Source organism: Heteronotia binoei, chromosome 6 (assembly GCF_032191835.1).
Source record: "Heteronotia binoei isolate CCM8104 ecotype False Entrance Well chromosome 6, APGP_CSIRO_Hbin_v1, whole genome shotgun sequence".
NCBI classification, from domain to species: Eukaryota; Metazoa; Chordata; class Lepidosauria; order Squamata; family Gekkonidae; genus Heteronotia; species Heteronotia binoei.
The window spans coordinates 124,177,459-124,202,032 of record NC_083228.1 but is presented as its reverse complement, the minus strand read 5'-3'; the positions used below and the strand labels follow the sequence as shown (position 1 = coordinate 124,202,032).

Below are 24,574 nucleotides of genomic sequence, written 5' to 3'. Positions count from 1 at the left end.
ACCAGGGCCTTTTTTTGTAGCAGGAACTTCTTTGCATGTTAGGCCACACCCCCTGATGTAGCCAATCCTCCAAGAGCTTACAGGGCTCTTATTGCGGAGCCTACTGTAAGCTCTTGGAGGATTGGCTACATCAGGGGTGTGTGGCCTAACATGCAAAGACGTTCCTGCTACAAAAAAAGCCCTGTTCACAACTATGCCTCTACTCCTCCAGTGACCCCTGCCTCTATACCCAAAAGAAGCCAAAAACCTCCAGGATCCCTGAGCCAATCTGGTTTGGAGACTGTTGGACTCCGCCCTGGGAAATCCAGCTTTGAATCCCCTCACTGCCATGCTTACTCGGTGATCCTGAGCTGGACACACTCTCAGCCTAACCTACCTCACAAGGTTGTTGTAAAGATGAGGAGGGGAGGGGAGAACTTATGCATGCCTGCTAGCATGCTTTTGAGGAAGGGAGGGATACAAATGTGCTGGAATTGGATAAGTAGATTGCATGGTTTAAGTAAAAAAAGCAATTCTGACTGAATGGTTTAAGAATGGTTTTGAAACCGTGTCTCTGGTCAGCCTGTGCAAACCAGGCTTCATGCCTTAAACAGAGCTCTCGCTATCGCAAGACTGGGACTCCCACACAAAGTGCTGCTTCAGCTAATCTGCGGCAAATTGTTCTGAAAATAATAACGAAAACACCCCTCACGGAGACACAGTGTTGCTTTCAGTCTGGAATTGATACATAATGGGGATTTCCAAATGACAAATTGAGTCCCCACAGAATCTCTTGTGGGTTAAGGGAAGAAAAGAGTCAATGGACTTTTAGCATCAGTTATGGAACATCTTATAGCACAAAGATGGTGAACTATGGACCATATTAGGTCTCCTTTCTGCTGGTTGCTTGGTGGAAACTCGTCTTCTGCTTTTGAACTGGCCTTATCCTGCTGTTGAACAGGCCTACACCCCCTCTCTGTTGGTATCGTGATATCATCAAGGTTTGAGGCTTCTAAAGGATATGTGTGTGTGTGGGGGGGGGTGTCAAAGGGTCCCCCCCCCCGCAGGATGTGAAAGCAGGATGGGGAAACACAGAAGAATCATTACATATCCAGTTTCTTCCTCTCACAGAAACTTCCTGAGGAGACCTCAAGAAAGCCCTTGACAAAAAAAGGAAGTTGGATGTAGCGTAGATGTGCCAGAAGATGTTCACACCTGTTCGTTTACCTCACTGATGACTAATATCTCATTTCTTTTGTGGCGTGTAGACATAGCATTAGTGATCTCAGACCCTTGTGGAAATAAGCCCATCCAAGGCTGGCCCTGCCACTAGGCAAACAAGGTGATTGCCTAGGGTGCCGGCCTTCTGGGGGCACCAAATTGAGTGCCCCCCATGTGACTCGGTGATGTTATCAGTGCATGGGGCGGTGCCAGATGTTAGCCTTGCCTAGGGTGCCAGACAGTCTAGAGCTGGCCCTGAGCCCACTGTTTCAAAATAGTGAGTGAGCTGGAGAATCATGTAGGTTTGGTCAAAGGCTAGTTTTATTTTGGCCAGCTCCTCCAGTAAAAGATTTATCATTCATCTTGGGGCATTGACCTGGATGGCCCAGCATAGCCCAGTCTCATCAGATCTCGGAAGCTAAGCAGGCTTGACTCTAGTTAGTAGTTGGATGGGAGACCACCAAGGAGCTCCAGCATCTCTTGCCTTGAAAATCTTGTGGGGTTGCCATACATGAGCTTAAACGTGAGGGGCACTTTCAACCGATTTCCTTTTGGGTGAGATCTGAGGTGGGTTCTGTTCCAGGGCTGAAGGAGGGTGAGATAGGATCAAGAAGCACCAGGGGCATTTAAGTAGGAAAGAAGGCAGGCCTGGATAGGAATTCATGAGGTTTGGCAAAGGGGAGTGGTTTGCTGAGGGAGCAAGGCAAGAAGGAACAGAGGTCTGGAACAGACCAAGCTGGATCCCAGGAGATTATTCAGCAATAGGCTCAAATTCAGACATGATGCCAAATTTCTTGTTCCATTCAGAACGTTTTTAACCTGCTTTTTTCCACAGCTGGGTTAAAAACTGGTTGCAGTAATAATAAAATACAATTAAGAACACATCAGAATGAATATAGATCCAGGCACTTCGGACCAGCCGTGTTGGTCTGAAGCGGCAGGGTAAAGTTAGAGTCTAGTACAGGGGTGGCCAAACTTGCTTAATATAAGAGCCACATAGAATAAATGTCAGATGTTTGAGAGCCTCAAAACATGAACATCAGATGTTTAAGAGCCACAAGACAGGACGGAAAGAAGGAAGGTAGGTAGGTGGAAAGAAAACAAATAGATGAGGGGAGGGGGAGGAAGTGAGAGGTGGAAAGAAAGCAACTTTTAACTAAATGCATTCACCAAGACTCTGGCTGGCTTGGCTTGTAGAAGTGATTTAAAGAAACAAATGCCTTCTCTTAAGTGGCCCAACGGGGCAATGGGGGCTTCAAGAGTCACACAAAATGTGTGAAAGAGCCACATGTGGCTCCCGAGCCACAGTTTGGCCATCCCCAATCTAGTTGCACCTTCAAGACCAACAAAGTTATAAGCTTTCATGTGTACATGTGAAGAAGCGTATGTGTACACGTGGAAGCTTATTCCTCGAATAAAACTTCATTGGTCTTGAAGGTGCTACTGGACTCCAGCTGTATTCCATCAGAATGAAAACACAGTAGCGGCTGTCAGAAAGGTGGCAGTCTCCAAAAAACTCTTCTGAATCATTCTGCCCAACACAACTGGTGGAATCTTGGCAATGTGGGCACCCCATTAAGAGTTTAGGAAGGCTAATCCATGGTATAGGAGCAGCCATTGAGCAAACTCTGACATCCCTGCCTAAAATGCACCATCAGCATTCCAATCAAGAATGAAAGCTTTCTCAAAGGTGAAACTGCTGTGATCCCAAAATGCTAACGCAGTTGAAAGAAAAATCACAAAGCCTGTCATCTTGGAGATATGTAACTAGCACAGCTGCATCTTCGGCATATCACAGATCTCTTCCTCAGTTTCCCCCCTCTGTAAAATGGGAAGAATGGCTGGTGGAGCAATGAGAGCGCTGAGCAGATGGAAAACCAAACCAAACCTGGTGGATTACAGTTTTCTGAGTAGGTGGAAAGGTGAAACAGATAATCTGCTGTGATGAGCCTGTCGTTTAGGATGGTTGGGTTCTAAATTAGGATTTGTCCAAACATAGCGCTGTGTGGCATCTGCATTGAGCTTCTGAGTCAGAGCTTGGAAATAACCATGCACTGGCTAACCCTCAGTTTTCCCCTGCTTCCTTTTCCTCTAAAAGAGTGGGGAGTTCTCAAGAAGATGAAATATCCCCTCCTCTTTACTCACAATGGGCTTCTGAAAGGCAGCAGAGGAGAAAGTTCTTTTATACTGCTCACCATGCCCTCTAGATATACAATCTGAGACACTGTATGTCTGTCTACCTTAGGCCTTTAAAAAATTAGCACATGACCAGGGCTTTTTTTGTTGCAGGAACTCCTTTGCATATTAGGCCACACACATCCTGGTGTAGCCAATCCTCCTAGAGCTGGCAGGGGTCTTTTTTGTAAGCTCTTGGAGGATTGGCTACATCAGGGGTGTGTGGCCAAGTACGCAAAGGAGCTCCTGCTAGAATTCGACCCCTGAATAACATCACCTTGTGTTTGCTTCTGATCAAACTGGTATTAGAGGGACTAATTAAACCAGAGGTCCCCTTCATGATCCCTGTGAGTGCCATGATGCCATCCTCCTTTCCTGGCACCCACCAGGTGTTTTTAGAAAGTGGGTGGGGCATTTGCCCAGCAAAGATTGGATTGCCTGTGCAAATGTTTTAAAATGTTGCTTTGGCGGCAGCTGCCCACCAACAGACGAGGTGGTGAAAAAGTTGAAAGCGGTGGACTCCAATCTGGAGAACTGGGTTTGTTTCCTCTCTCCTCCACATGAAGCCTGCTGTGTGACCTTGGGCCAGTCACAATTCTCTCAGAACTCTCCCAATCCTACCCATCAAAAGGTGCCTGTTGTGGGGAGAGGAAGGGAAGGAGATTGTAAGCCACTCTGAGACTCCTCAGGGTAGAGATAAGCGGGGTATAAAAACCAATTTTCCTTCTCATCTTCACTGTTTGCCTGAAGGTAAGCTGCAGCAGCCATTTTGTGGCTGCACCCACCATGCTGTATCAGAATGAGTTGCCTGCAAGCTCAAAAAAATTGAGAACCCCCAAGTTAAACAATTGCCTAAGAACTCTTGTTCCAGTTTTTGCCGCATCAAACCAATATGAACAGCTATCTGGAATCATTACTGGTAAGCAAGTTAAACCCCAACCTGAAGTAGAGTATGTGAATGAGCTCCTAGCCATAGCGTGTTTCAGACTTTGGACCCTTGGAAATGTACAATATGGGTTAAATTTGTAACCCAATTTGAAGTTTTGGCATACAACAGAATTGTGAAGAAAACAGCATAATGCTCGATCTGGAATGGGGTAAAGAGGATACCTACCTGGGAACACCACATACAGATGCACCAGGATAGTGGAACAGAATCTTGATTTTGTGGCGTTTCATACTACAATAAAGCTTTTGGAAAGGCCTGACTGACCAAGAATTTTGCCCTGGAGGAGTTTTGTCCTTGATCCGGAATGCAGCAGGATTTTGAGCTTAGGAAATTCCTTTCTGGCTTTAGCAGAAGAAGAATGTGAGGAGTGGTCTTCATGTTTGAGAAGTCTTTTTTCCCCTTTCTCCTTTATTGTACTCCACCCTTCATAGATTACAGTGGCTTTACACCTGACCTGAAGTGGTTCTGAAACTTTTTGATGTGGTGACCCATGAATCCACCTCTACTTGGTACGTTGACCCAGCCAGGGCTGCCCCAAGGTTTTTTGGCACCTAGGCAAACGATGACCTTGTCACCCACCTAATTCAGCTTTCCATTTTCTACAGTGGCTAACCAACAAATATAGCACAAAGAATGCAGCTTCCCTTGCTGTGAATACTAAGCAGGTGGCATTCTGACATACAGCCTTTGTGTATGGAGGCTCCATTCCAGCCTTCAACCACCTCTCTCTCCGTTACTCCCTCTAATCTAATGAGTTACTAGAATGACTTTCTTCGAATCTTAGGGAGGCAGGGCTTTTTTGGTACCAGGAATGCCTTTGCATATTAGATAGATAGATAGATAGATAGATAGATAGATAGATAGATAGATAGATAGATAGATAGATAGATAGATAGATAGATAGATAGATAGATAGATAGATAATTTTATTTGTATCCCGCCCTCCCCGCCAGAGCAGGCTCAGGGCGGCTAACAGCATCATTTAAATTTCAACTATACAAAGAAAGGCAAAGAAAACAAATTACATTTAAACATTAAAATTCTGATTAAGTTTAAAAATTAATTAATTAAATTAGTAAAAGTGCTAATGCTATTTGTTCTTTTATGGCCACACCCCCTGATGTAGCCAATCCTCTTGCAGTTTACAGTAGGCCCTGTAAGCTCTTGGAGGATTGGCTACATAAGAGGGGTGTGGCCTAATATTCAAAGGAGTTTCTGCTACAAAAAAAGCCCTGCCTCCCTAAGATTCGAAGATTCGTTGTAGTAACTCATCAAGACATGTTTTACTGCATTTATATGCAGTGAAGAAAAAAAATGCTAAGTAGTGTATGGAAGACAACTGTTTCCAGGGTCAGATCTTGGTTTCTAAAATTCAAACGAGAACAGTGGCAAAGTTAGGCAACCCTTAGGGAGACCTGGCCCATGATCTACTTTCAGAGGCTTCTGCCACCCACGTCTGCGTTCCAGCCCACTGGTTAAGGAACTGATTAAGAGGCCTGGCTTGGAGGAGAGAGCCTGAACTGAGGACACTGCAGACCAGGGCTAATGTCCAGCTCTTCCTGCCTAGTGTTAGTACAACATGTTGACACATACAGTATGAGAAACTGCTTAGCCCAGAGGCAGAGAGTGCCTGTTGGATTCCCCCACCCCTGGTATCGCTTGAAGGAGGAGTCATAACAGGTCAGGTTAAAAGGGAAATTAACTTGGCTGTTGTTTCTGGCTAACTACAGAGAAAGGGAGGAGACTCGGGTATGGTGGCATAGAACCAGTACTTCGACCTTGTAGCATTCTGGTTGTCTCTGGCCGGCCTGTGACTTTTAGGTGCTTTCAGGTTGCCAGCTTTATTTTGGGAAGTACCTGGAGATTTGGGGGTGTGGAATCTGAGGAAGGCAGGACACCTCAACAGGATGCAATACCATACAGTCCACCACCCAAAACAGCCATTTTCCCCAGGGGAACTGATCTTGGCCATCTGGGGATCAATTACAATAGCAGGAGATCTCCAGGTGCCACTTGGGAGGTTGGCAACTCTACTTTTCAAAGATACGCACCATCTTCCATAGCTCCAAAACTTGTGGAGTTTTTGTGCCTTCTGCCTTTTCTTGCTTTGTATAGTCGGGAATCTCCTGTGTAAAAGATTCTAATTATGTGGATGGAAAATGGTAGTCCTGTTCAGTTTGTGTTTTTTCTTTCATAGCAGGTGTGTGTGTGTGGAGCAGAGGATCATGGAGGATGTACAAGCAAGGCACTCTGTGTACCAAGTGCCAGTTCACTTCCTTTCAAAATCCATAATTTTGTAACTAGACTACCACAGCTAACGTGTTTCTGGGTGAAACATAAAGCAGCCTGTTTGGGGGAACAGTATTAAAGGACCCTGAAAAAGCAATAACACGGAGAGAGAGAGACAGGGAGGAATGAGTCGTCACAGAACTTCATTTGGGAAGATTTCTGAATTCTGCGGAGGAGGAAAGCAGAAGAGCTGGTGATCACTTCTGCTGACAAATGCATGGGTATGTATGCAAATTAAGGTTGTTGTGAGTTGAAGAATTAGCTGCTCAATTGGGCAATTCAGAAATATGAGACAAATAATCGTTTTTTGAAGGGAAATACGTCTCTCCTTTGTTTGAACAGGATTCGTGCCTGTAGTGTAGACTATCTGATGCCACTTTCCTCCAAAAGGCTCTGGGTACTCCTAAATAAGCACAGTTCCCATGTATCTTTCCAACAATTCAGTAAGGTAGGTTAGTTTGAGAGAGAGATTGACTGGCCCACTGAGCTTTATGGCTGAATAGGACTGAATGGCTGAGAACAGAAGGGCATTCTCGGGCGGCTGGGAGGTGGCCGAAAGCGGGATGGCCCAAAAAGAGCCATTCCAGAGCCCCCACATGGTCCCTGGCCAGGCAGCCGGGCGCCTCCACACAGGGAGGCACCTCAGAAGTCCCTACTCATGTTTTTTTTAAAATGGGTTGAGCACTCATGCGCAGAAGCGCTCTGACTGGCCAGTAAAGAAAAAAACACTAGAACTAGCTCGGGTTGGCTTGGCGCTTCCACACGGCCAAGTCACCTTGTGTGCACCCTTCCCCTTCCAAACAGCGCAGAAGTGACTGGTGGCCAGCCCAAAAATTTGTGACCACTTCCTAAGTGGTAGCTGTTTGGGCCTGGTGGATCGACCTAACAGACGGGGTGAGGATGGAATTGGGATGGCCGGTAGATGTTATCATCTGCAAGGATTTTTTGGGCCAATTTCAGAGGTGTCTCTGAGTCGGCCCAAAGTGCCGGTCTGTAATCAGTCAACCTGAGCTTTTAGGCCATAGCCTAACTATTCTAACCACTGTACCACACAGACTGTAGAAGAGGCGTTCCCCACTGCATTCAACAGACGGGAGGATGCCTCTTCTAAGACGGTGCTTGCCTGCTGCAGAAATGAATTCTAAATGTTTAAAGACCTGCTTGATTATTTGAGAACCTCTTTTTAGTGATAAATCAGCCATTCAGTTGACAGATCATTCACATCTTTGGAGTAACTTTCCATGTGGTGGTGGAAAGTTCTGTCAGATCGCAGCCAACTTATGGCGACCCCTGTAGGGTTTTTAAGACAAGAAACGTTCAGAGGTGAGTTGCCGTTGCCTACCTCTGCATCGTGACCTTAGTATTCCTTGAAGGTTTCCCATCCAAATACTAACCAGGGCCTGCCCTGCCACTAGGCAGACCGACCAGGTGATTGTCTAGGGCGCCCCCCCATGTGACTGAGTGACATCATCAGTGGGGGGGGGGGTGCCAGAAATTAGCCTTGCCTGGGGTGCCAGACATTCTAGGCCGGGCACTGCTAGGATTGAAGATTCTAGATGAGGTGAGAAAAAGCTGAGGCGAAAGGTCTGTCTTGAAGGAGGTTATAATTTTATTCTTCCTGTGAATTTCAGGTCCTCAGGAGATGATGCTGAAACTGCTCAGGGAGAGAAGAGTTCACAGCTGGATGCTATGGCTGGGAATCTTCGCACTCGGTACACTTGGCTTGGTATTGTATGTTGGAGATTCAGTGGAGGAGGAGGACTCGTAGTGGGGGGGGGGGGGAGGTTGGCTCAGCACAGTGTCCCTTAATGCTTTGTCGTTTTGCTCCTGTAGGTGGTGCCCCCTCCCCAGGTGAAGACAAAATGGCGGCAAGAGAGATACAGCATCTCCGTTGAAACTGTGAAACAGACTTCCTTTAAATGCTGGAGCATCTGAAAGGTCTTGGAAACTCAATCTGAAATTCCATAATGTTAATGTGTTTGGGCTCAATAGAAGAACTAACTGGTTTTGTTTTGTTTCTGTTTTTTAAAAAGAACAATAGATACTCCTATTAATAAAGTATGATGCATTTTGTTTTGTTTTTTTACATGATGGGTTTTTTTGTTTGTGTTTGCCATATAGTTAATTTGTAGTCATAATGTTGGTTATTTGTTTAAATTATTGCTGTAAATTTAAATATAAATTCTTCCTCTCAATCTCAATCCACAATCTGTTCTTCCACGTCCACGTATGGAAGGATTTGCCACAGATAAATTTAGTATTTATCTGTCTGAACATTTATTTCCCAAAAAAACCCTTTATAACAACAAAAAAATGGAATGGCTACCAAAATAATAAAATATAATAAAAACAATAAAATAATAAAAAGTAATAAAATATAATATAGAACCATATTTAAGCAGCAGAAAATGCTGAACACAACCAGAAACATTAAAAGCAATAATAATGATAATAATTTTTAAAAGGACAGACTAATAGCATAATTCACAGCAGAGTTACCACAGCTGGGACTCTCTGAAATTGGTGGGCTTCAATTGGAGTCACTCTGCAAAGGTTTACAGAGGAGGAGAAAAGGGAAAAAACTGACAAGAAGTCCTGGGGTAGAGAATAAGCAAGTCTTTACTTTGTACTGGAAATAATAAACCCAATGCCTGTGAACACCCAAGCAGAAGGCATTCCAAAACGGGATGCCATGACTGAAAAGGCTCTGCTCTAGTTGCTACACAGCTCACCTTCAAGAAAGGAGTGGAGCTACTACTTGTGAATCTCAAAATATAGCAATCATGCTGAGACAGTTTCAGGATCAAGCTCACTCAGTAGACATTGCTTTAGCTTATAGCCTGAGTACTTTGTATCCATGCATGGTTTTTAGATGGGTCCTTGAGATTTGAAGATTATATCTGCAAGATGACTTTTGGGGGGGGGGGACACACATAATATACGGTGTAGTGTATGATCCAGCCAGTGCTCAGAATTTTTCAATACTGCTGTCCCATTCCAGATTACCAGACTCTGGCTGACCCAAAAAGAGTCTGCACTGCTAATTTACAAAACTTCAGCAGGATCATATGATCATGCATAGGTGGACTAACAGCTTTTGAATTAGGTGATAGTGTAACTCTAGGCACAATACTCATAAATATGTCCTGCTATATTCAGTGGGACTTACTCCCAGGTAAGTATATACAGGATTTCTCCCTAAGCCTTGATTGGGGATTGTTCAAAGATGATTTACTAAGCATCATAATGAGGCTAGAGGCTGTTCCTTTATCTTCATTGAACAATAACCCAGTGGTCTTGGACAGAACCGTTCTAACAAATACCACCATCTTCTTTCCATCCTCACATAGAAGTCATTGCTGCCAGAAATTTAGCCACAGCCCAGATAATGCCAGGGAAGTCATAGAAACAAGTGAAACTTTGGAAACAGTGGCTGTAACTACAGATCTCTCAAAGGGGCAGTCCACACACCACCAATACAATACAGTACAATACAAGGTACAAAAAAAAAATCACCACAGATCTTTGGGCATGTAATTGATCTGATTAGGGTACTCCTCGGAGTCTTTTAGTTTAGCCAAAAGAAGACTGCAGATTTATACCTTGCCCTTCTCTCTGAATCAGAGTCTCAGAGCGGCTTACAATCTCCTTTACCTTCCTCTCCCATAACAGACACCCTGTGTGTCAGACTCTGTTCATTGATACTCGTCTTGAATATTGATCACTAACCATACTGATTAATAAAGATATATGCTTACTAACTCATACTAGTATAGTAGTAGAAGGGGGGCCAAGTAGGGGCTAGCCCAAGAGTAGCTTCCCAGTCTTTGAAGTAGACAGTGCCTGGCCGATTCTCACCTCCCCCCCCTAGAGGCAGCAAGGACATTGCCGCCGGGAAATGTAACCACCAACTGTAGGAGATAAAGGGGAGCCGTGTGAAATGTCTCACATGCAAAGACAGCCTTTGTTATGAGAATTGGGGGTAGATGTGAATGCTTTGATGTATAATGTTAAATACCAATGACTCCAACGGCTAGCCATCAGTTCCAATGTCTTTCATGCTGAAGTAACTTTGGAGAATACAATAAACGCAACTTTGTTTCAAATAACCAAGTCTGCTCATTTTGGTAACTTCAATTAACCTTCGCTGACACTGAAGTAGGTGGGACTGAGTGCTCTCAAATGGCAAGTTTGGTGTAGTGGTTAAGTGCACGGACTCTTCTCTGGGAGAACCAGGTTTGATTTCCCACTCCTCTGCTTGCAGCTGCTGGAATGGCCTTGGCTCTCGTAGGAGTTGTCCTTGAAAGGGCAGCTGCTGTAAGATCTCTCTCAGCCCCACCTACCTCACAGGGAGATTGTGACCGTTCTGAAATGCAGAGTATAGGGCAGGATATAAATCCGATATCTTCTTCAAGAGCAGTTCTCTCAGAGCTCTCTGAGCCCCACCTACCACACAGGGTTTCTGTTGTGGGGAGAGGAAGGGAAAGATTGTAAATGTTGAAGGGTGGGGTCTAAATCCAATCTCCTCTTCCTTGTTTTTTAAGACTCCACTGAAAGAACTACATTTTCTTCCATCCCTTGTGTGAGGCCTGAGCCTCAGAAGACTCACAGATCACCAGTTTCACTGACAGTCACCATTTCAAGATGGAAACCTCTTGCTGACCCCAACCCCTACCGGGCAAGGACCTTGCCGACTTTCCTGGGTAGCTGTCACATTGGGGAACAGTGATCTGAAGAGCCACCTGTGGCTCCTGAGCTATGTGACTCTTTTCATACACATCTCTCTCCTGAGCCATTCCAAAGGTGTAATTCATTTGCCCATACGTGCAACGCTTGCATATGAGAGGAATGCTATAGGGCTCGGTAGCAGTGTGCCAGCCCATTATGAAAATTGAAAGGCTCAACCAATTGCAAGTAGACATGGATGTGGACCCTGGAGTCCAGCTTTTTGACTCTCTGATTTGTTCTTGTGAAGTTTGCTGAATTGTGGAAGAGTACTTTTTATGTTGTTAGGTTTGCATTGGTTTGATAACAATTGGTTTTGCAAACAGAGGGGGCCATTGAGGAGCCCGGGTGTGTGTGTGTCTCATTTCCCCATTCCTTCTCTCCTTGCTTTTCCTCTTTCCAAACCCCCGGCAGCCTCTTCCTCACCAACCTTTTTGTTTCCCCCTCTCATCGTCACCTTCCCTTTCCCTCTTTCAGTCTGCTCAAGCTTTACCTTCCATTTCTCCCATCTTTTCCCTTTATTAGTCACACTCATAATATCCTACTGTAAATTTTGTTAGTCTTTAAGGTGTTTCTGGACTTTTACTTTTTTCAACTTACTCTGTTCCTCTTCCTCTCCCCTCTCTTGACACTAGATAATGTTGGCCACCAGATCTCACAAAGTAGTCTCAAGAGATTTGATGGCGTTCCTTTCTTAAAGAAGCAGGTATTCCTCCTATGATTTTAGTTGTTTTTTTTAAAAAACTATACTTTTATGCAAACCAGAGTCCCCCCCTTCCCACAAATCTATACATGGCCCAATTTTGCAGCTTTTTGGATCCTCACTTTGATGCCATTGTTTAGAACTAGACAGAACAATAACATAAATAACAAACAATAACATAAACAAACAAATCCCTCTCACGGATTGCTGCCTTGATGTGGTGAGAGGGCTAAGGGAAATCAACCCAGACTGTTCCCTGGAAGGTCAGATGCTGAAGCTGAAGCTCAAATACTTTGGAATGAGAAGAGAGCACTCACTGGAGAAGATCTTGATGCTGAGAAAGACAGAAGGCAAAAGAAGAAGGGGATGGCAAAAGATGAGATGGCTGGACAGCGTTACTGATGTAACAAACACGAATTGGAGCAGACTTTGGAGGATGGTGGAAGACAGGAGGGCCTGGCGTGACTTTGTCCATGGGGTTGCAAAGAGTCGGACTCGACTGCGACTGAACAACAACAAAGACACAACAAATGAGGGATCCCTGAGGCTTTCAGGGGGAATCCCATCCTCCCTCCCTTACCAGTCACACTGCCAACTTGCAGGACCTCTGTAGTTCACACAGTGGCTGATATCTTGCCCTGTAGGATTGCGAGATCTCAGTTTTTATGCCCGTAATTCAATTTTTTCATGTTCTTTTTCATTTTTATGCAAACCTAGCAACTGACCCAGGTTTGTACAGACATCTCACTACCTGGTATCTGACCCCCATGTGTGTGGATTTAATGATCTGCACACCAAAGTCCAGGTTCAGAATTAAATGTAGACTAGTATGCATTTCTTTAGAACGGGTGGCCAAACTGTGGCTCGGAAGCCACATGTGGCTCTTTCACACATATTGTGCGGCTCTTGAAGCCCCCGCTGCCCCGTTTGTGGGCTTGGAGAAGGCATTTGTCTCTTTAAATCACTGAAATCAAGCCAGCTGGCAGCTTATAGAATGTATTTAAAGTTAATATCGCTTTCCACCTCCTCCCTCTATGTTCCTTTCTTCCTTGCAACTCAAAACATCTGCCATTCATGTCTTGGAGCTCTCAAACAACTGTTTATTTGGTGTGGCTCTTAAATTAAGCAAGTTTGGCTACCCTTGCTTTAGCATATGAATTGGTTTACTGTTTATTGTAATTCCATGCCTTCTTTTTCTATTTTCCCTTTCTGTTTTTCCACTCCTTTCTATTTTCCCTTTCTGTTTTTCTTGCTCCTTGTGCAGTCCAAAATCATGTTGTTGGGGGGAGGGTTTGGGGGTGGGGGGACCAACCTTTAATACACACTAAGAAATTGCAGATTTATTATTTATTGAGAGCCAGTTTGGTGTAGTGGTTAAGTGTGTGGACTTCTATCTGGAAGAACAGGGTTTGATTCCCCACTCCTCCACTTGCACCTGCTGAAATGGCCTTGGGTCAGCCATAGCTCTGGCAGAGGTTGTCCTTGAAAGGGCAGCTGCTGTGAGAGCCCTCTCAACCCCACCCACCTCACAGGGTGTCTGTTGTGGGGGGAGAAGACATAGGAGATTGTAAGCCGCTCTGAGTCTCTGATTCAGGGAGAAGGGTGGGGTATAAATCTGCAATTATTCTTCTGTTGTTGGTTTTTTAAAATTACCAGATTCTACTCAAAAAACTTTTGCCTCCAGAGTTTATTTATGAACAATAAAACCAACAGTAGAATCTATACCCAACATTTAACCAGGTCTGTGTTCACTCAGAAATAATCCTCACGTGATTGATGATTATTTGTCTCCTGTAAGTGTGTTGTAAGATTGCAGTGTAAATAGAACAATGTATGAACAGAATTCATCAAGAGTAACAACTGATAGGAGATATGGTAAAAAAAATGATACAGGCAAAGATGTAACTGGTTAATCCTCTTAAATAATAATTTGTGAAAATCTCTATCAGTGAATACTTTTTATTGTAAAATTCTTCGTTTATCTGTAAATTTTGTCCCTCCCAGACACTGAATTGAAAATTCTTCGTTTATCTGTAAACTTTGTCCCTCCCAGACACTGAATTGCATGAGATAAACGAACTATTGTCTTTTGTTTCTCAAACGCAGCTCCGTGAGACCTACTCCAAAAGCAGCTTCGCCTGTTTTACCAGAGAAAACTTCTTCCTAGAGGACCTGGATCCAAGTTATAATGAGGACAGCGACCCCTGCTGGCAAGTCAAGTGGCAGCTGTCCAGGCTAATTAAAAAGGTGATTGATATCAGATGAAAACAGTCAAACTGGGTTACAAGACCTTTAGTCCATGTCACACATGACTGTTGGTAGGTGATTGTTTCTTTTTAGCGGTGGTTTCAGAGTCTTTCAAGAGACTAGAGCGTTTGGAAACGCCTTGGAAGATCAGGTTCAAATCTATATTCACCATAAAACTCACTTGGGTGACCTTGGGTCATTCACTCTCAGCCTAATCTACCTTACTAGGTAGCTGTTGGGAGACCACCCAAGCCATCCTCAACTCCTTGGAAAAAGGGTTGAAAAAGTATACCAAATAAGCTTGCACAGTTAGTGGTGAGCACAGGTTTTGGGGGATTGCCAGCTGATTTGAAAGGAAACCAGTTCTGCAAGTGAAGCTTTGCAACTGAAAGGCAAATGTTATCACCAGCTAATACTGGTCAATATAAGAGCTGAGGAATCTACCCCAAAAGTCTCCAGGGTCATGACTGGTTGCATTTCTCTTTTAAGTATTTGGGTTTCCCGCTACGTAGTTGCAGAAGGAAATAACGAATACTCCTTGTTTCTTTTTAATATTCTGGAATTCTTGGGAGGGAAAAGCTAACAAAATACTGCTTACAATTGCAGATGATCTCCAAGAACTACATGGAAAAAACTGCCACCATGGCAAAAGGTACTAATGCAGTGATACAGCTTATTCCCCTATCCAAATGGTACTTTTTTATTCACACTTGGATGGTAAATAACTAACAAATCAGTTAAAAAAAACAGATGATAGATCAGTTGTGAATGTACTAATTCGGCTGTAAGTGAGTGATGTTAATGTATCCAGGTTTCAATATGAGTGTGAAAAGTGTAAGCTGAGGAGAAGCTGGGCACAGAACTAGCCCTTCCGGACTTGTGCATAAACAGAGAAAACAGTGAATATAGGAAGTTGATGTACACTGTCACATATCATTGGTCTATGTAGCTCAGAACTCTTTACCTGGAAGGAGCCCTCTGGGGCCCTCAGGCGGTAGCTTTCCATGATCACCACCAACCAAGATCCTTTAATTGGAGGCTTCTGGAAATGAATAAGGGAACTCTGATTGGTACAGTGGTTAACTACCTAAGAAGAGCCCTGCTGGATCAGACCAGTGGTCCATCTAGTCCACCATCCTGTTTTACACAGTAGCCCACAAGTTGCCTTAGGCAGGTCAACAGACGGGATGGTCACCAAGACCTTCCCCTGGTGTTGCCTTCTAGCACTGGGTTTCTGAGGTTTCACTGCCTCTGAATATGGAGGTTCTTTTTTATTCTCCATTGCTAGAAGGCATAGATGGAACCCTCCTCCATGAATCCCTCTAAGCTTCCTTTAGAGCTGTCTCTCTACTAGCAGTGAATTCCACAATTTATTTATTCATTGAGCTGTACGTCGGGAACCTATTGCCCACCAACTTCACAGGGTACCCCCAAATTTTCTTATTATGCTAGAAGAAAAAGCTCTCTCTAGCAACTTTCTCCATGGTCTGCATAATTCTATAAACCAGTTTCATATCCCCCCCTTTGCATTTTTTTTTCCAAACCAAAATTTCCCTTCAGCCTCTCCCAGGCCCATAGCTACGAGGGGGCCTGTGGAGGCACAGCCCCGACTTCTGGGCGAGGCTCCTTGACTTAGGGGCCCCAATCAGCCCCCGAGGCCTCTGACATGACTCTAGGGGCTGCTGCTGGCCTCATGAGCAATTTGGGCGGTGGAGAGGTCGCTTGCAGGGGCAGAAGCAGTCCCGGCCTCCCACCAGGGTTAAAGGGCCCGCCAATCAGCTGTTCCACGGGCACTTTAACTTGTGTGGAGGTTGAGGACTGCTTCTGCCATTGGGCCCACATGCTATTTTAGTGGCTGGGAAAGATGGGTGGTGGCAAGAGCAGCAGGGAACCCTCCCTGCCGCTCTCACCACAGCCTTCCCTTCCCCGCCACTAAAATAGCGCAGCCTCCCACATGAGTTAAATGGCCCACTGATCAGCTGATAGGCAGGTCCTTCAGCTCCAGCGGGAGGCCGGGACTGCTGCCCCTGGCCTGGAAGTAGTTTGGTTGGGGCAGAGGGGAGGGTGATGGCGAGAGAGGCAGGGAGGGAGGCGTGACTAGAGGGAAGGTCGTGTGGGGCACTGGGGGGCATCAGTGCCCCCCCCCCCCAAATGTAAATATCCCCCAACCTTCCAAATCCTGAGTATTGCCGTGGGCTCTCCTCACTGGAAAGGTGCTCCAACCCCCTGATCACCTCGGGTACCCTCTTCTCCACTTTTTTCAGCTTTTCAGTACTCGTTTTTTGAGATGGGGACCAGAACTTCATATTTCAAATGAGGCCACACCACAAATCTATACAGGGATATTACTGTATCGGCTCTTTTATTCTCAATTCCTTTCATTCTCAATCCCTTCCCTAATAATCCCCCAGAGTTTGCCTTTCTGGTCTGAGTCTAGCTGAAGACAAAAATACTGACAATTTTCTTTATTTCCCTTCAGGCGGCAGGCTTCGAGGTCCCACCACAGTTGAAAGAGAAGCAGATGAGAATTCTGTGCCCAGAGTGGCAGCTCATTTAACTGCCAACAGGAAGCGTGCTTTAGTCCCTCAAAGTAAGAGGCGCCGTTACCTTGCTAAAAGTGGTGAAATGTACCAAAGATTGGGAATTACACACTTAGCAGTGTTTTGTTACTGATTGTACCCACCCAAGGCTGATGGGTACATTTTCTCTGCTTATTGACTTGATGGTAATTGTGCTGTTACAATTAGAAATAGCAGGGAATGGGGATTGTTTTTCATTAAGAAGAAAAATGCATGTTTTTGCCTCTTTTTCTTCTTTTTTGTGTATGTGTGGGTGTGTGTACCTGGAAATCATGGTGACCTCTGGTGATTGACCCCTAATGGGGGCCTGGAAGATATTCAGAGAGGTGGCTGAATGAAGCCTGCCCCAGCCTCCAGGTTTTGATATTCCAAGGAGGTCTCCCATCGAAGTCCTTGGCAGAGGTGACTCTGCTTAGCTTCTGAGGTGTGACAGGATTGGGCTTGCCTGGGCTATCCAGGTCAGGTCACCGATTTTTTTTTTTAATGAAGTTTATTACACTGACCCAGAAAACCTACCCCACAACAAAAATCCATCATCCGCTATTAACTGCAAATGTTCTTTATATTTTGAGACACCCACAAAAACTTAATGTATGATTTGGTAGAGGCTGGTGGGTATAGTAGAAGTTGGGTAGTTGGTGGGTAGTAGAAGCTAGGCTGAATAAAGCCGGAGCAGATAATTTTCTCTTAATATCTGTGGTGTTGATTCCTTCTTTAACTCGGCAAGAAAAAGGAAAAAGCTTTCCACTCCAATTTCAATGAATATATATATATTTTTTTAATCCAAGCTGATTCATGTGAACAAGTCGGAATGCTTGGACTTGTCTTGCGTGGAACAGCCTGAATAAAGCAGAGCTGGGCACAGTTTGTACTTGGATGGGAGACCACCAAGGAAGTCCAGAGTTGCTACACAGAGGCAGGCAGTGGCAAACCACCTCTGAACATCTCTTGCCTGGAATGTGCTTTGGACGGGATTGCCATGGGTTACTTGCAACTCTTCAGCACATTCTTTTTCTTTACATCACAGTGAACCTGTGCCTCCTGGAGCTATGGTGTGGATCCTAGATATCCATCCCGCTAAGGGTGGAGACTTTCCCCAGTCCAGGAACCCTTCTGCCACCACCAAGCAATGTTCTCCTTGCCCAGGTGGAAGGGGCCTGGTACTGGTGTGAGAGGTTCTCATTAGTGAAACAGACACTGATTTAGATAGTTTTACCTCACGTTTCTCCCCAGAGGGGATACAAAGTGGCTTACCAACATCATTTTTCCCTCCTTCATCTTATCCTGTAACCCAATGAACTCAGGAGGCAGAGTGAGGGTTGAAACGTGGGTCTACGAGACCCTAATATGACACCGTAACCCCCACACACTATGCTAGTTCTCATAGAATATAACAGGTGTTGGAGCATTACAGCGTGTATACTGGAGCCCCAACATGGTCCCATTGTGCCTGTTGATACCTTTTTTTTGGAGGGTGCCAGGAATTATTTTTAGAAAGTGGGTGGGCCAGGTACTATTTTTGCCTTCTGATTGGCTAGGCAGATCAAAAGACATCCTGTTAAACAGAGTTTCTGCCTAAAATATTGAAGAGTAACTATTACAGTTATGTATAACCTTTCTCCCTGACGTTTTTGTGGTCTGGCACATCTCCTGAGGCAGCCATTTTGTTGTTGCCCTTTGTCAGAATTCCAGAGGGGTCTGCAGGCTCAGAAAAGCTGAGGCCCCCTGGTGTATGGGAAGGGTCCATTTGGCATGTACAGATGTGAGGTTTTGGAACTGGGGATCGTTCTGATTTACATATTCCTTAAAGAGCTCTGTTCTTTGTTTCTCAACTCATCACAGATTCTTCATACAGAAGTAGCATCGGGACCAAAATTAACACGTGGGAGACCTCAAGAGGTGCTCATTCCTTCCTCTACAATGTCAACTTGAGGAATGGGGAACTCATCATACCCCAGACGGGCTTCTATTACATCTATTCTCAAACTTACTTCCGGTTCCGGGAACCAGATGGCATGCCCCCTGATGCCGAGCCTGACTCGGACAGCCTCAGAAACCCTAAGCAGATGGTCCAGTACATCTCCAAGTTCACAAACTACCCGGATCCCATCCTGCTGATGAAAAGCGCCAGGACAAGCTGTTGGTCTAAAAAGGCCGGGTATGGACTTTATTCCATCTACCAAGGGGGAGTGTTTCAGCTAAGAGAAAACGACCGGATTTTTGTCTCTATCAATAATGAGCAGCTTGTAGACATGGACAACGAGGCAAGTTTCTTTGGAGCTTTCTTGGTCTCCTAAAAAAGAGATAAGGGAGGGAAAGTGATCTCCAGAAACTTTGAAGGGGTGTCTGAAAGAATCTCATGAACCATTTTTTAAAGAAGAAAACCACCTATCTTCAGAACTGGAAGAACTGTAGAACTTGAAGAATTGTAGAACTGGAAGAACTGTCTGCAGAACTGAACCAGCTGTGCCGATTCCTTTCATTTTTTCCTGGGCATTCAGAGTTTTTGGTGCTGCTGAGGAACAAATGACCTTCACCCCCTTGTATCCCACTCTGCAAGAAAGGACAGTTCTTTAACAATTGCCCTTTTGTGTTTATGAAACTGTAACAAAAAAATGCAACATGTTTCTCAATCATATTCTAGACAGGGAGCCACAGAAGGCCTGGCCCTCATACAACAGCTCTCAACCACACAAGTTTCTGAAGACAATAATTGCCCAGTGCCGCTCTTGCATGGAAATTGGCAAGTTGGTGAGATTTTATGGTGAACTCCACATCAGGAAAGATGGAACAAAACAGCCCTCCTATGGTTGTACCCTTCCCAACTGCAAATGGGTGGAATCGCATAGAGGAAGGCCCAGATCTCTTTTCCGGGTGTGCTAGCTTTTTTCATGTGAAGTTGCCATGTAGGGAAACATGCAAACAAGGATCCTTTTCCTGACCTCTGAAACAATGCAGTGCTGGGCATTAGATACATGGGATTGTACTCTTAATTCTTTATTGTTTCTAATGGTGGTTGATTGTTTAAATTACTGTGAGATCACTTCAAATCGCCACGTAGGATTCACATTAGCAGCAGGCAAATTATTCCTGTTTGTTTCAAGTGACCTCATTCATTTCTTACATTGCTTTGGGATTTGTTTTTGGTTTTTAAAGAGACATGCAATCCAGAATGATACACTCATGCACATGAGCCCAGCAAAACCATTGTAAGCATAAATGCTGAGGGTAGGTTTGCCAGCTGACCTTCCTTCCCAATTTGGCACCGGAGCTGGTTTACAAAAAGTTGGCAACCCAAAGATCGTTGAAGGCTGCGGTGATGCAGATGTACTTGAAATGGTGAGTGTTGTTGATTGTTTGGCTACTCCAGCAGGTATAAATAATGTGGTGTGGGGAGGAAGTCAAACGTTGAAACAACCACTGGATGTTCATGTTTTTGGTGCTTCCAAAGCACCGAACTGATGTTTGCAGCATCACCTTTTTACTGCCCTGGCTTTTTCTAGCAGCCAGATACCCAGACCAAGGTCAGCCATGAACTGGGAAAAGAGGTTTGTTTTGTGAGGTTCGTGACCCGGTGAACTCACTTCTTGGACTTCACTTTCATGTGGCGTGCCTTGCAAAAGCCATTTAAAGGAACTTTTGCAAGGCGTGCCACATGCAAGTAAAGTCCAAGAGGCGAGTTCACTCACTTTCAGGTGAGCTCACTGGTTGGACTTCACTTGGATGGCTTTTGCAAGGCCTGCCATCGCAGCCTTGGTTGGGGCTCTGCTGGACAGCCTGGTTCAAACTGGACAGAGTGAAAAAGGCTGCTGAAATTACTTGCATCTGTTTCAGCCTAACAGCTGATTGGGGCTACCTGCTGATTTCTGCATATCACGCTTGGAGGCTAGAATTTCGAAGAGAACACTAAAAGGATAATTGAGCAGCCATCCTCTCAAACTGTGTGATGACAGTAACTGTCCTTGGTTCTTGGTTCATTTTGTTTCCCCATGTTGAATCCGAGCTCCCTGTTTTGCTGTTAACTTTCAAAGGTGGGAAAGGTGTGTTTTTGAGGGACACTTCCTTTAAAATGCTTCTGGCAGCCTGGTAGTAGAAGCTGAAGAGTTAAAAAGAAGAAGAAGAAGAACCTCTCTCCCTTGCATGCTATAAGGCAAATCGAGGCTGTTAGAATCAACAGAAAGGAAACCAATGCAATCTGTTCACGCTCCAATTCTTGCTCTTTTCTATGGGAAAAAAATCACAGCTGAGGTGCTTCTTCATTGTTCCCCATGAAAGTAATTGCATTTATAAGAGTTTATAACATTGGCTTGATCATGTGCTGGCTCTTGCAGAGATCACATTTATCTTCATGCTCGTAACATGAGAAACTGAATGTATATACAATACTGTTTTTTTTTAAGAAGCAACATTTTAAAAGTGCTTTGAGGAAACCTGTCAGCAGGTGCTATGGTGCCCATTGGCATCGTATTGTGGATCACTGGTATAAGGTATACTTAAAGCAAAAAGCAGAGTAAATGTGACTGGAATATAGTAATTCATAATAACAACCATCCACTGTTGTCAGTTTTTAACAGTAGGTTATATAGGCATTAGCAAGCAGTCTCTAGGTTATAACGTGCTTGCTGATTTCTTTTAGTCTATTTTTTCTAGAGAACTGTTAAGTCTGGATTTGTAATGAAAGGAAGACATCAGATGTGGCTTTCCCCATTGGCGGGACTCCTGACAAAGCCTTCCTTTCCGAGTGACTTGTACGTGATTTATGCCAGTGCAAATCCTAAGCAAAAGTACTCCCCTTCTAAATCCTTTGAATTAGAAGGGTAATGCTCTGTTCAGGATTGCACCGTGTAAACCTCTTTAAAATCTTTCAGGGGCTGTATTGGGCAACCTTGAAATAAGATGCATGGATCGTTTTTTGCTCCATCTGTCCTGCAGCTATTTAAAGCACGGAGCTTCTGTCCTGTAAAAAAGGTGGTAGCCCTTTAGCTACTGTCTTTACCATTCTCCAGGAGATACAGTTGGAAACCAATTGGGGGCTTGGAGAGGGCCATCACAAGAGCAACAGATGAGGATAAATCAGGACAGATGTTAACACCCATTGTGTGCGTCAGCTGTGTATTATCTGGTTTTCTCCTGACAAGTAGATGCAGAGAAATACAGTGCCACTTTCCAGATCCATATATTTATATGGAAGTTGCAGAGGGAAATGCTTCCTTGGCTTATATGCCTCATTCTCAGGACCAGTTTAAGAATGTTGAGCTGGTGCAGAAAGTTGATGGCATCATTTTAGGGAATCTCTTGCCTATATGTGAGCCATCTTAGGTTATGGGGAGTACGGAGCTGAAAGGCCCTTATCTTTCCAGCATTTGTTCACCCCTTCTGCAGCTGTGTTGATTTGGTGGGGTCGAAGTGACCCGTGTTTCCCTCCCCATTCCCACACATATGCACAGCTCCTTCCTGCCCATAAGGTTAGGGCAGGGTGACCTGGTTTAAAACAACCCCACAAGATGACTGTTTGCCATTACTAGTACAGCTCTTTCTGAGAATGCCAGCAGATTGCAATAAAAGAACATAATTGAGTTACTGAAATACCTTGGGCTTCCCATTACTGCATTTCCCAGGTCTTCCTCTGTGTCCCTTGATTATGAGTTCCCATATGTAGCAGATTCACTTGTCTGTCTGTGTGTTGTTGTATTGAAGATGTGCCAGGTGAAAAAGAAAAAGCTACCATATGTCTGTTAATTTGAATTTCTGGGGGTTTTTTGTTTTGTTTTTTACAGTTTGTATTTCATTTACTTTCCTTGATACTGTTGATTTTGTAAATGTATTTTTTATAAGAAATGACTTTTCACAAACCATGTGTTTTGTCTTTTCACTACCATACGTCTTTTGCTTGTATGAAAGTTGCAATTTGTTTAAAGGTCTTTTCTTACACCACATTCTTAGGTTTGACAGGGGAGGTGGGCGGGAGTAGGAAGCCTGAACCTAAAGCAGCCCTGTGTTTCTTGCTGGCTCTGCTTATTCTTGCTGGCTCTCAGAGACACAGTGTTGTCATTCACTTAAGCCTGAGCGTCAACCTACTGTCTAATGGAACAGCTATAGATAGAAAAATTGGCAAGTCTGGAATCCTGTGAGTGTGTAGATGGCTAAAATGAGGGTGGATTGTTCTAGCTCTTTTACTCGGAGCCTCTTTTGTGGACCCTGAAATGGTTGCCTGGGAACTGGGAGGATTCCACTGTATAAAAAGCCACATAGGACAGAGGTGTGTGAAGGGACTCTCCTCTTCCTTGTTGCACCAGTGTGAAAACTGGTCTCTTCTGTTTACGCCCTAACTGGTGGTTAGGGTTGCTGGGTTGTTGAAATGGCCTTCAACTGGTTTGATCAGCAGCAACGCCACCATGATCGTGTTGTATCTGCAATCTGTGAAGAACTTTCAGCGGTTGAGCACAACAGCTGGACAGAACAGACCGGAAAAATCAAGATTGCATTTGTAACCATTGCAGGGGACTAGGTTGTCTTCCCGGAAAGCTGACACTCTTAAAAGGGAAATCATGTTTCCCCAGTGCTTGAAGAAAATGGGAGTCTTCCCTTTCTGTGTGTCCTATCACAACCAAGCTATGTGTTTGGCTTCTCTGAGTCATGATAACTACTTAGAGCAGGGATCCCAACCCTTTTGAGACTGCAGGCACCTTTGGAATGTTGACAGAGTGGTGGGTGCAATCTCAAAATGGCTGCCGTTGAGGTCAAGCCAACCATAAAATGGCTGCCACAGGAGGCAGAGCCACATATATAGGGGAAGCCCACGTTCAGGGAAGACGTGTAATTAAAAAGAATGAAATGAACAGTGGAGGCAGCTGCCACTGCTCTAATGTTATGTTAATCTGTCTCATCGACGGATCAGTGGTAAATCAGATGCCCGCAAGAGCCCCCACCTAGCTCCACTCTAAAAACACTTGGTGGGCGCCATGGCTTAGAGAGCACCAGCTTGATGTGCTTTCATGGAGGATAGCTGCCTTCACTTTTAGTAGCTGTACAGAAAGGGGCCAGGTCTCGAGAGCTCTCAGAAACAAAGCAGGATCAGCCCTGGTTAGGATCCGGATAGGAGATTGCCAGGAAAATCCAGGGTTGCTATGCAAAGGCAAGCAGTGGCAAACTACCTCTGTTCATCTCTTGCCTTGGAAACCCAACAGGGTCACTGTAAGTCTGCTGTCAATCTTTGCACATGCACAGAGAAGAGGAAATTGTAGCAAATTTATCCTCTTAATGCTGCCCAGGGGTCTGCAGTATGAAACTAGGAAATGACTTCCATACACTCACCAAGGTATTTGGGACATGCACTCCTTTCACAATCACAGCCACACCCTTTAGCATCATTTATGATGATGCTAAGAGGTGAGCACATTCAATCTGTGCTGAAAGCGCTGCACTGGTTGCCCATTGCATATACCAGATTCGTTTCATGGTGCTGGTTCTTCCCTTCAAAGCCCTATATGGTCAGGGACCTGCATATCTTAGGGACTGCCTTTCCCCACATGTTCCCCGGAGAGCACCTCAATCTGGGTCAGCAGCCCCACACTGGTGGAATGAGCTCCCGGAGGAGGTCAGGGCCTTGTGAAAGCTCGTACAAGTTCCGCAGGGCCTGTTAAGATGGCACTCTTCCACCAGGCATTTGCAAGTTAGATCATTGGCTACTACAGTCTCCGAAAAATA

General features: G+C 44.7%; 1 protein-coding gene across 1 annotated transcript in view; it reads left to right on the top strand.

Moving 5' to 3' along the window:
- Positions 1 to 22,719, top strand: part of TNFSF10 (TNF superfamily member 10) — a 28,491-nt gene extending 5,772 nt beyond the window's left edge. Inside the window, exons 2-5 of the mRNA XM_060242519.1 lie at positions 14,148 to 14,288; positions 14,895 to 14,940; positions 16,768 to 16,878; positions 18,710 to 22,719. Coding sequence (XP_060098502.1) covers positions 14,148 to 14,288; positions 14,895 to 14,940; positions 16,768 to 16,878; positions 18,710 to 19,164 — 753 coding nt within the window. The 3' untranslated portion in view covers positions 19,165 to 22,719. The remainder of the gene's footprint in view (positions 1 to 14,147; positions 14,289 to 14,894; positions 14,941 to 16,767; positions 16,879 to 18,709) is intronic.
- Positions 22,720 to 24,574: the final 1,855 nt, after the last annotated feature.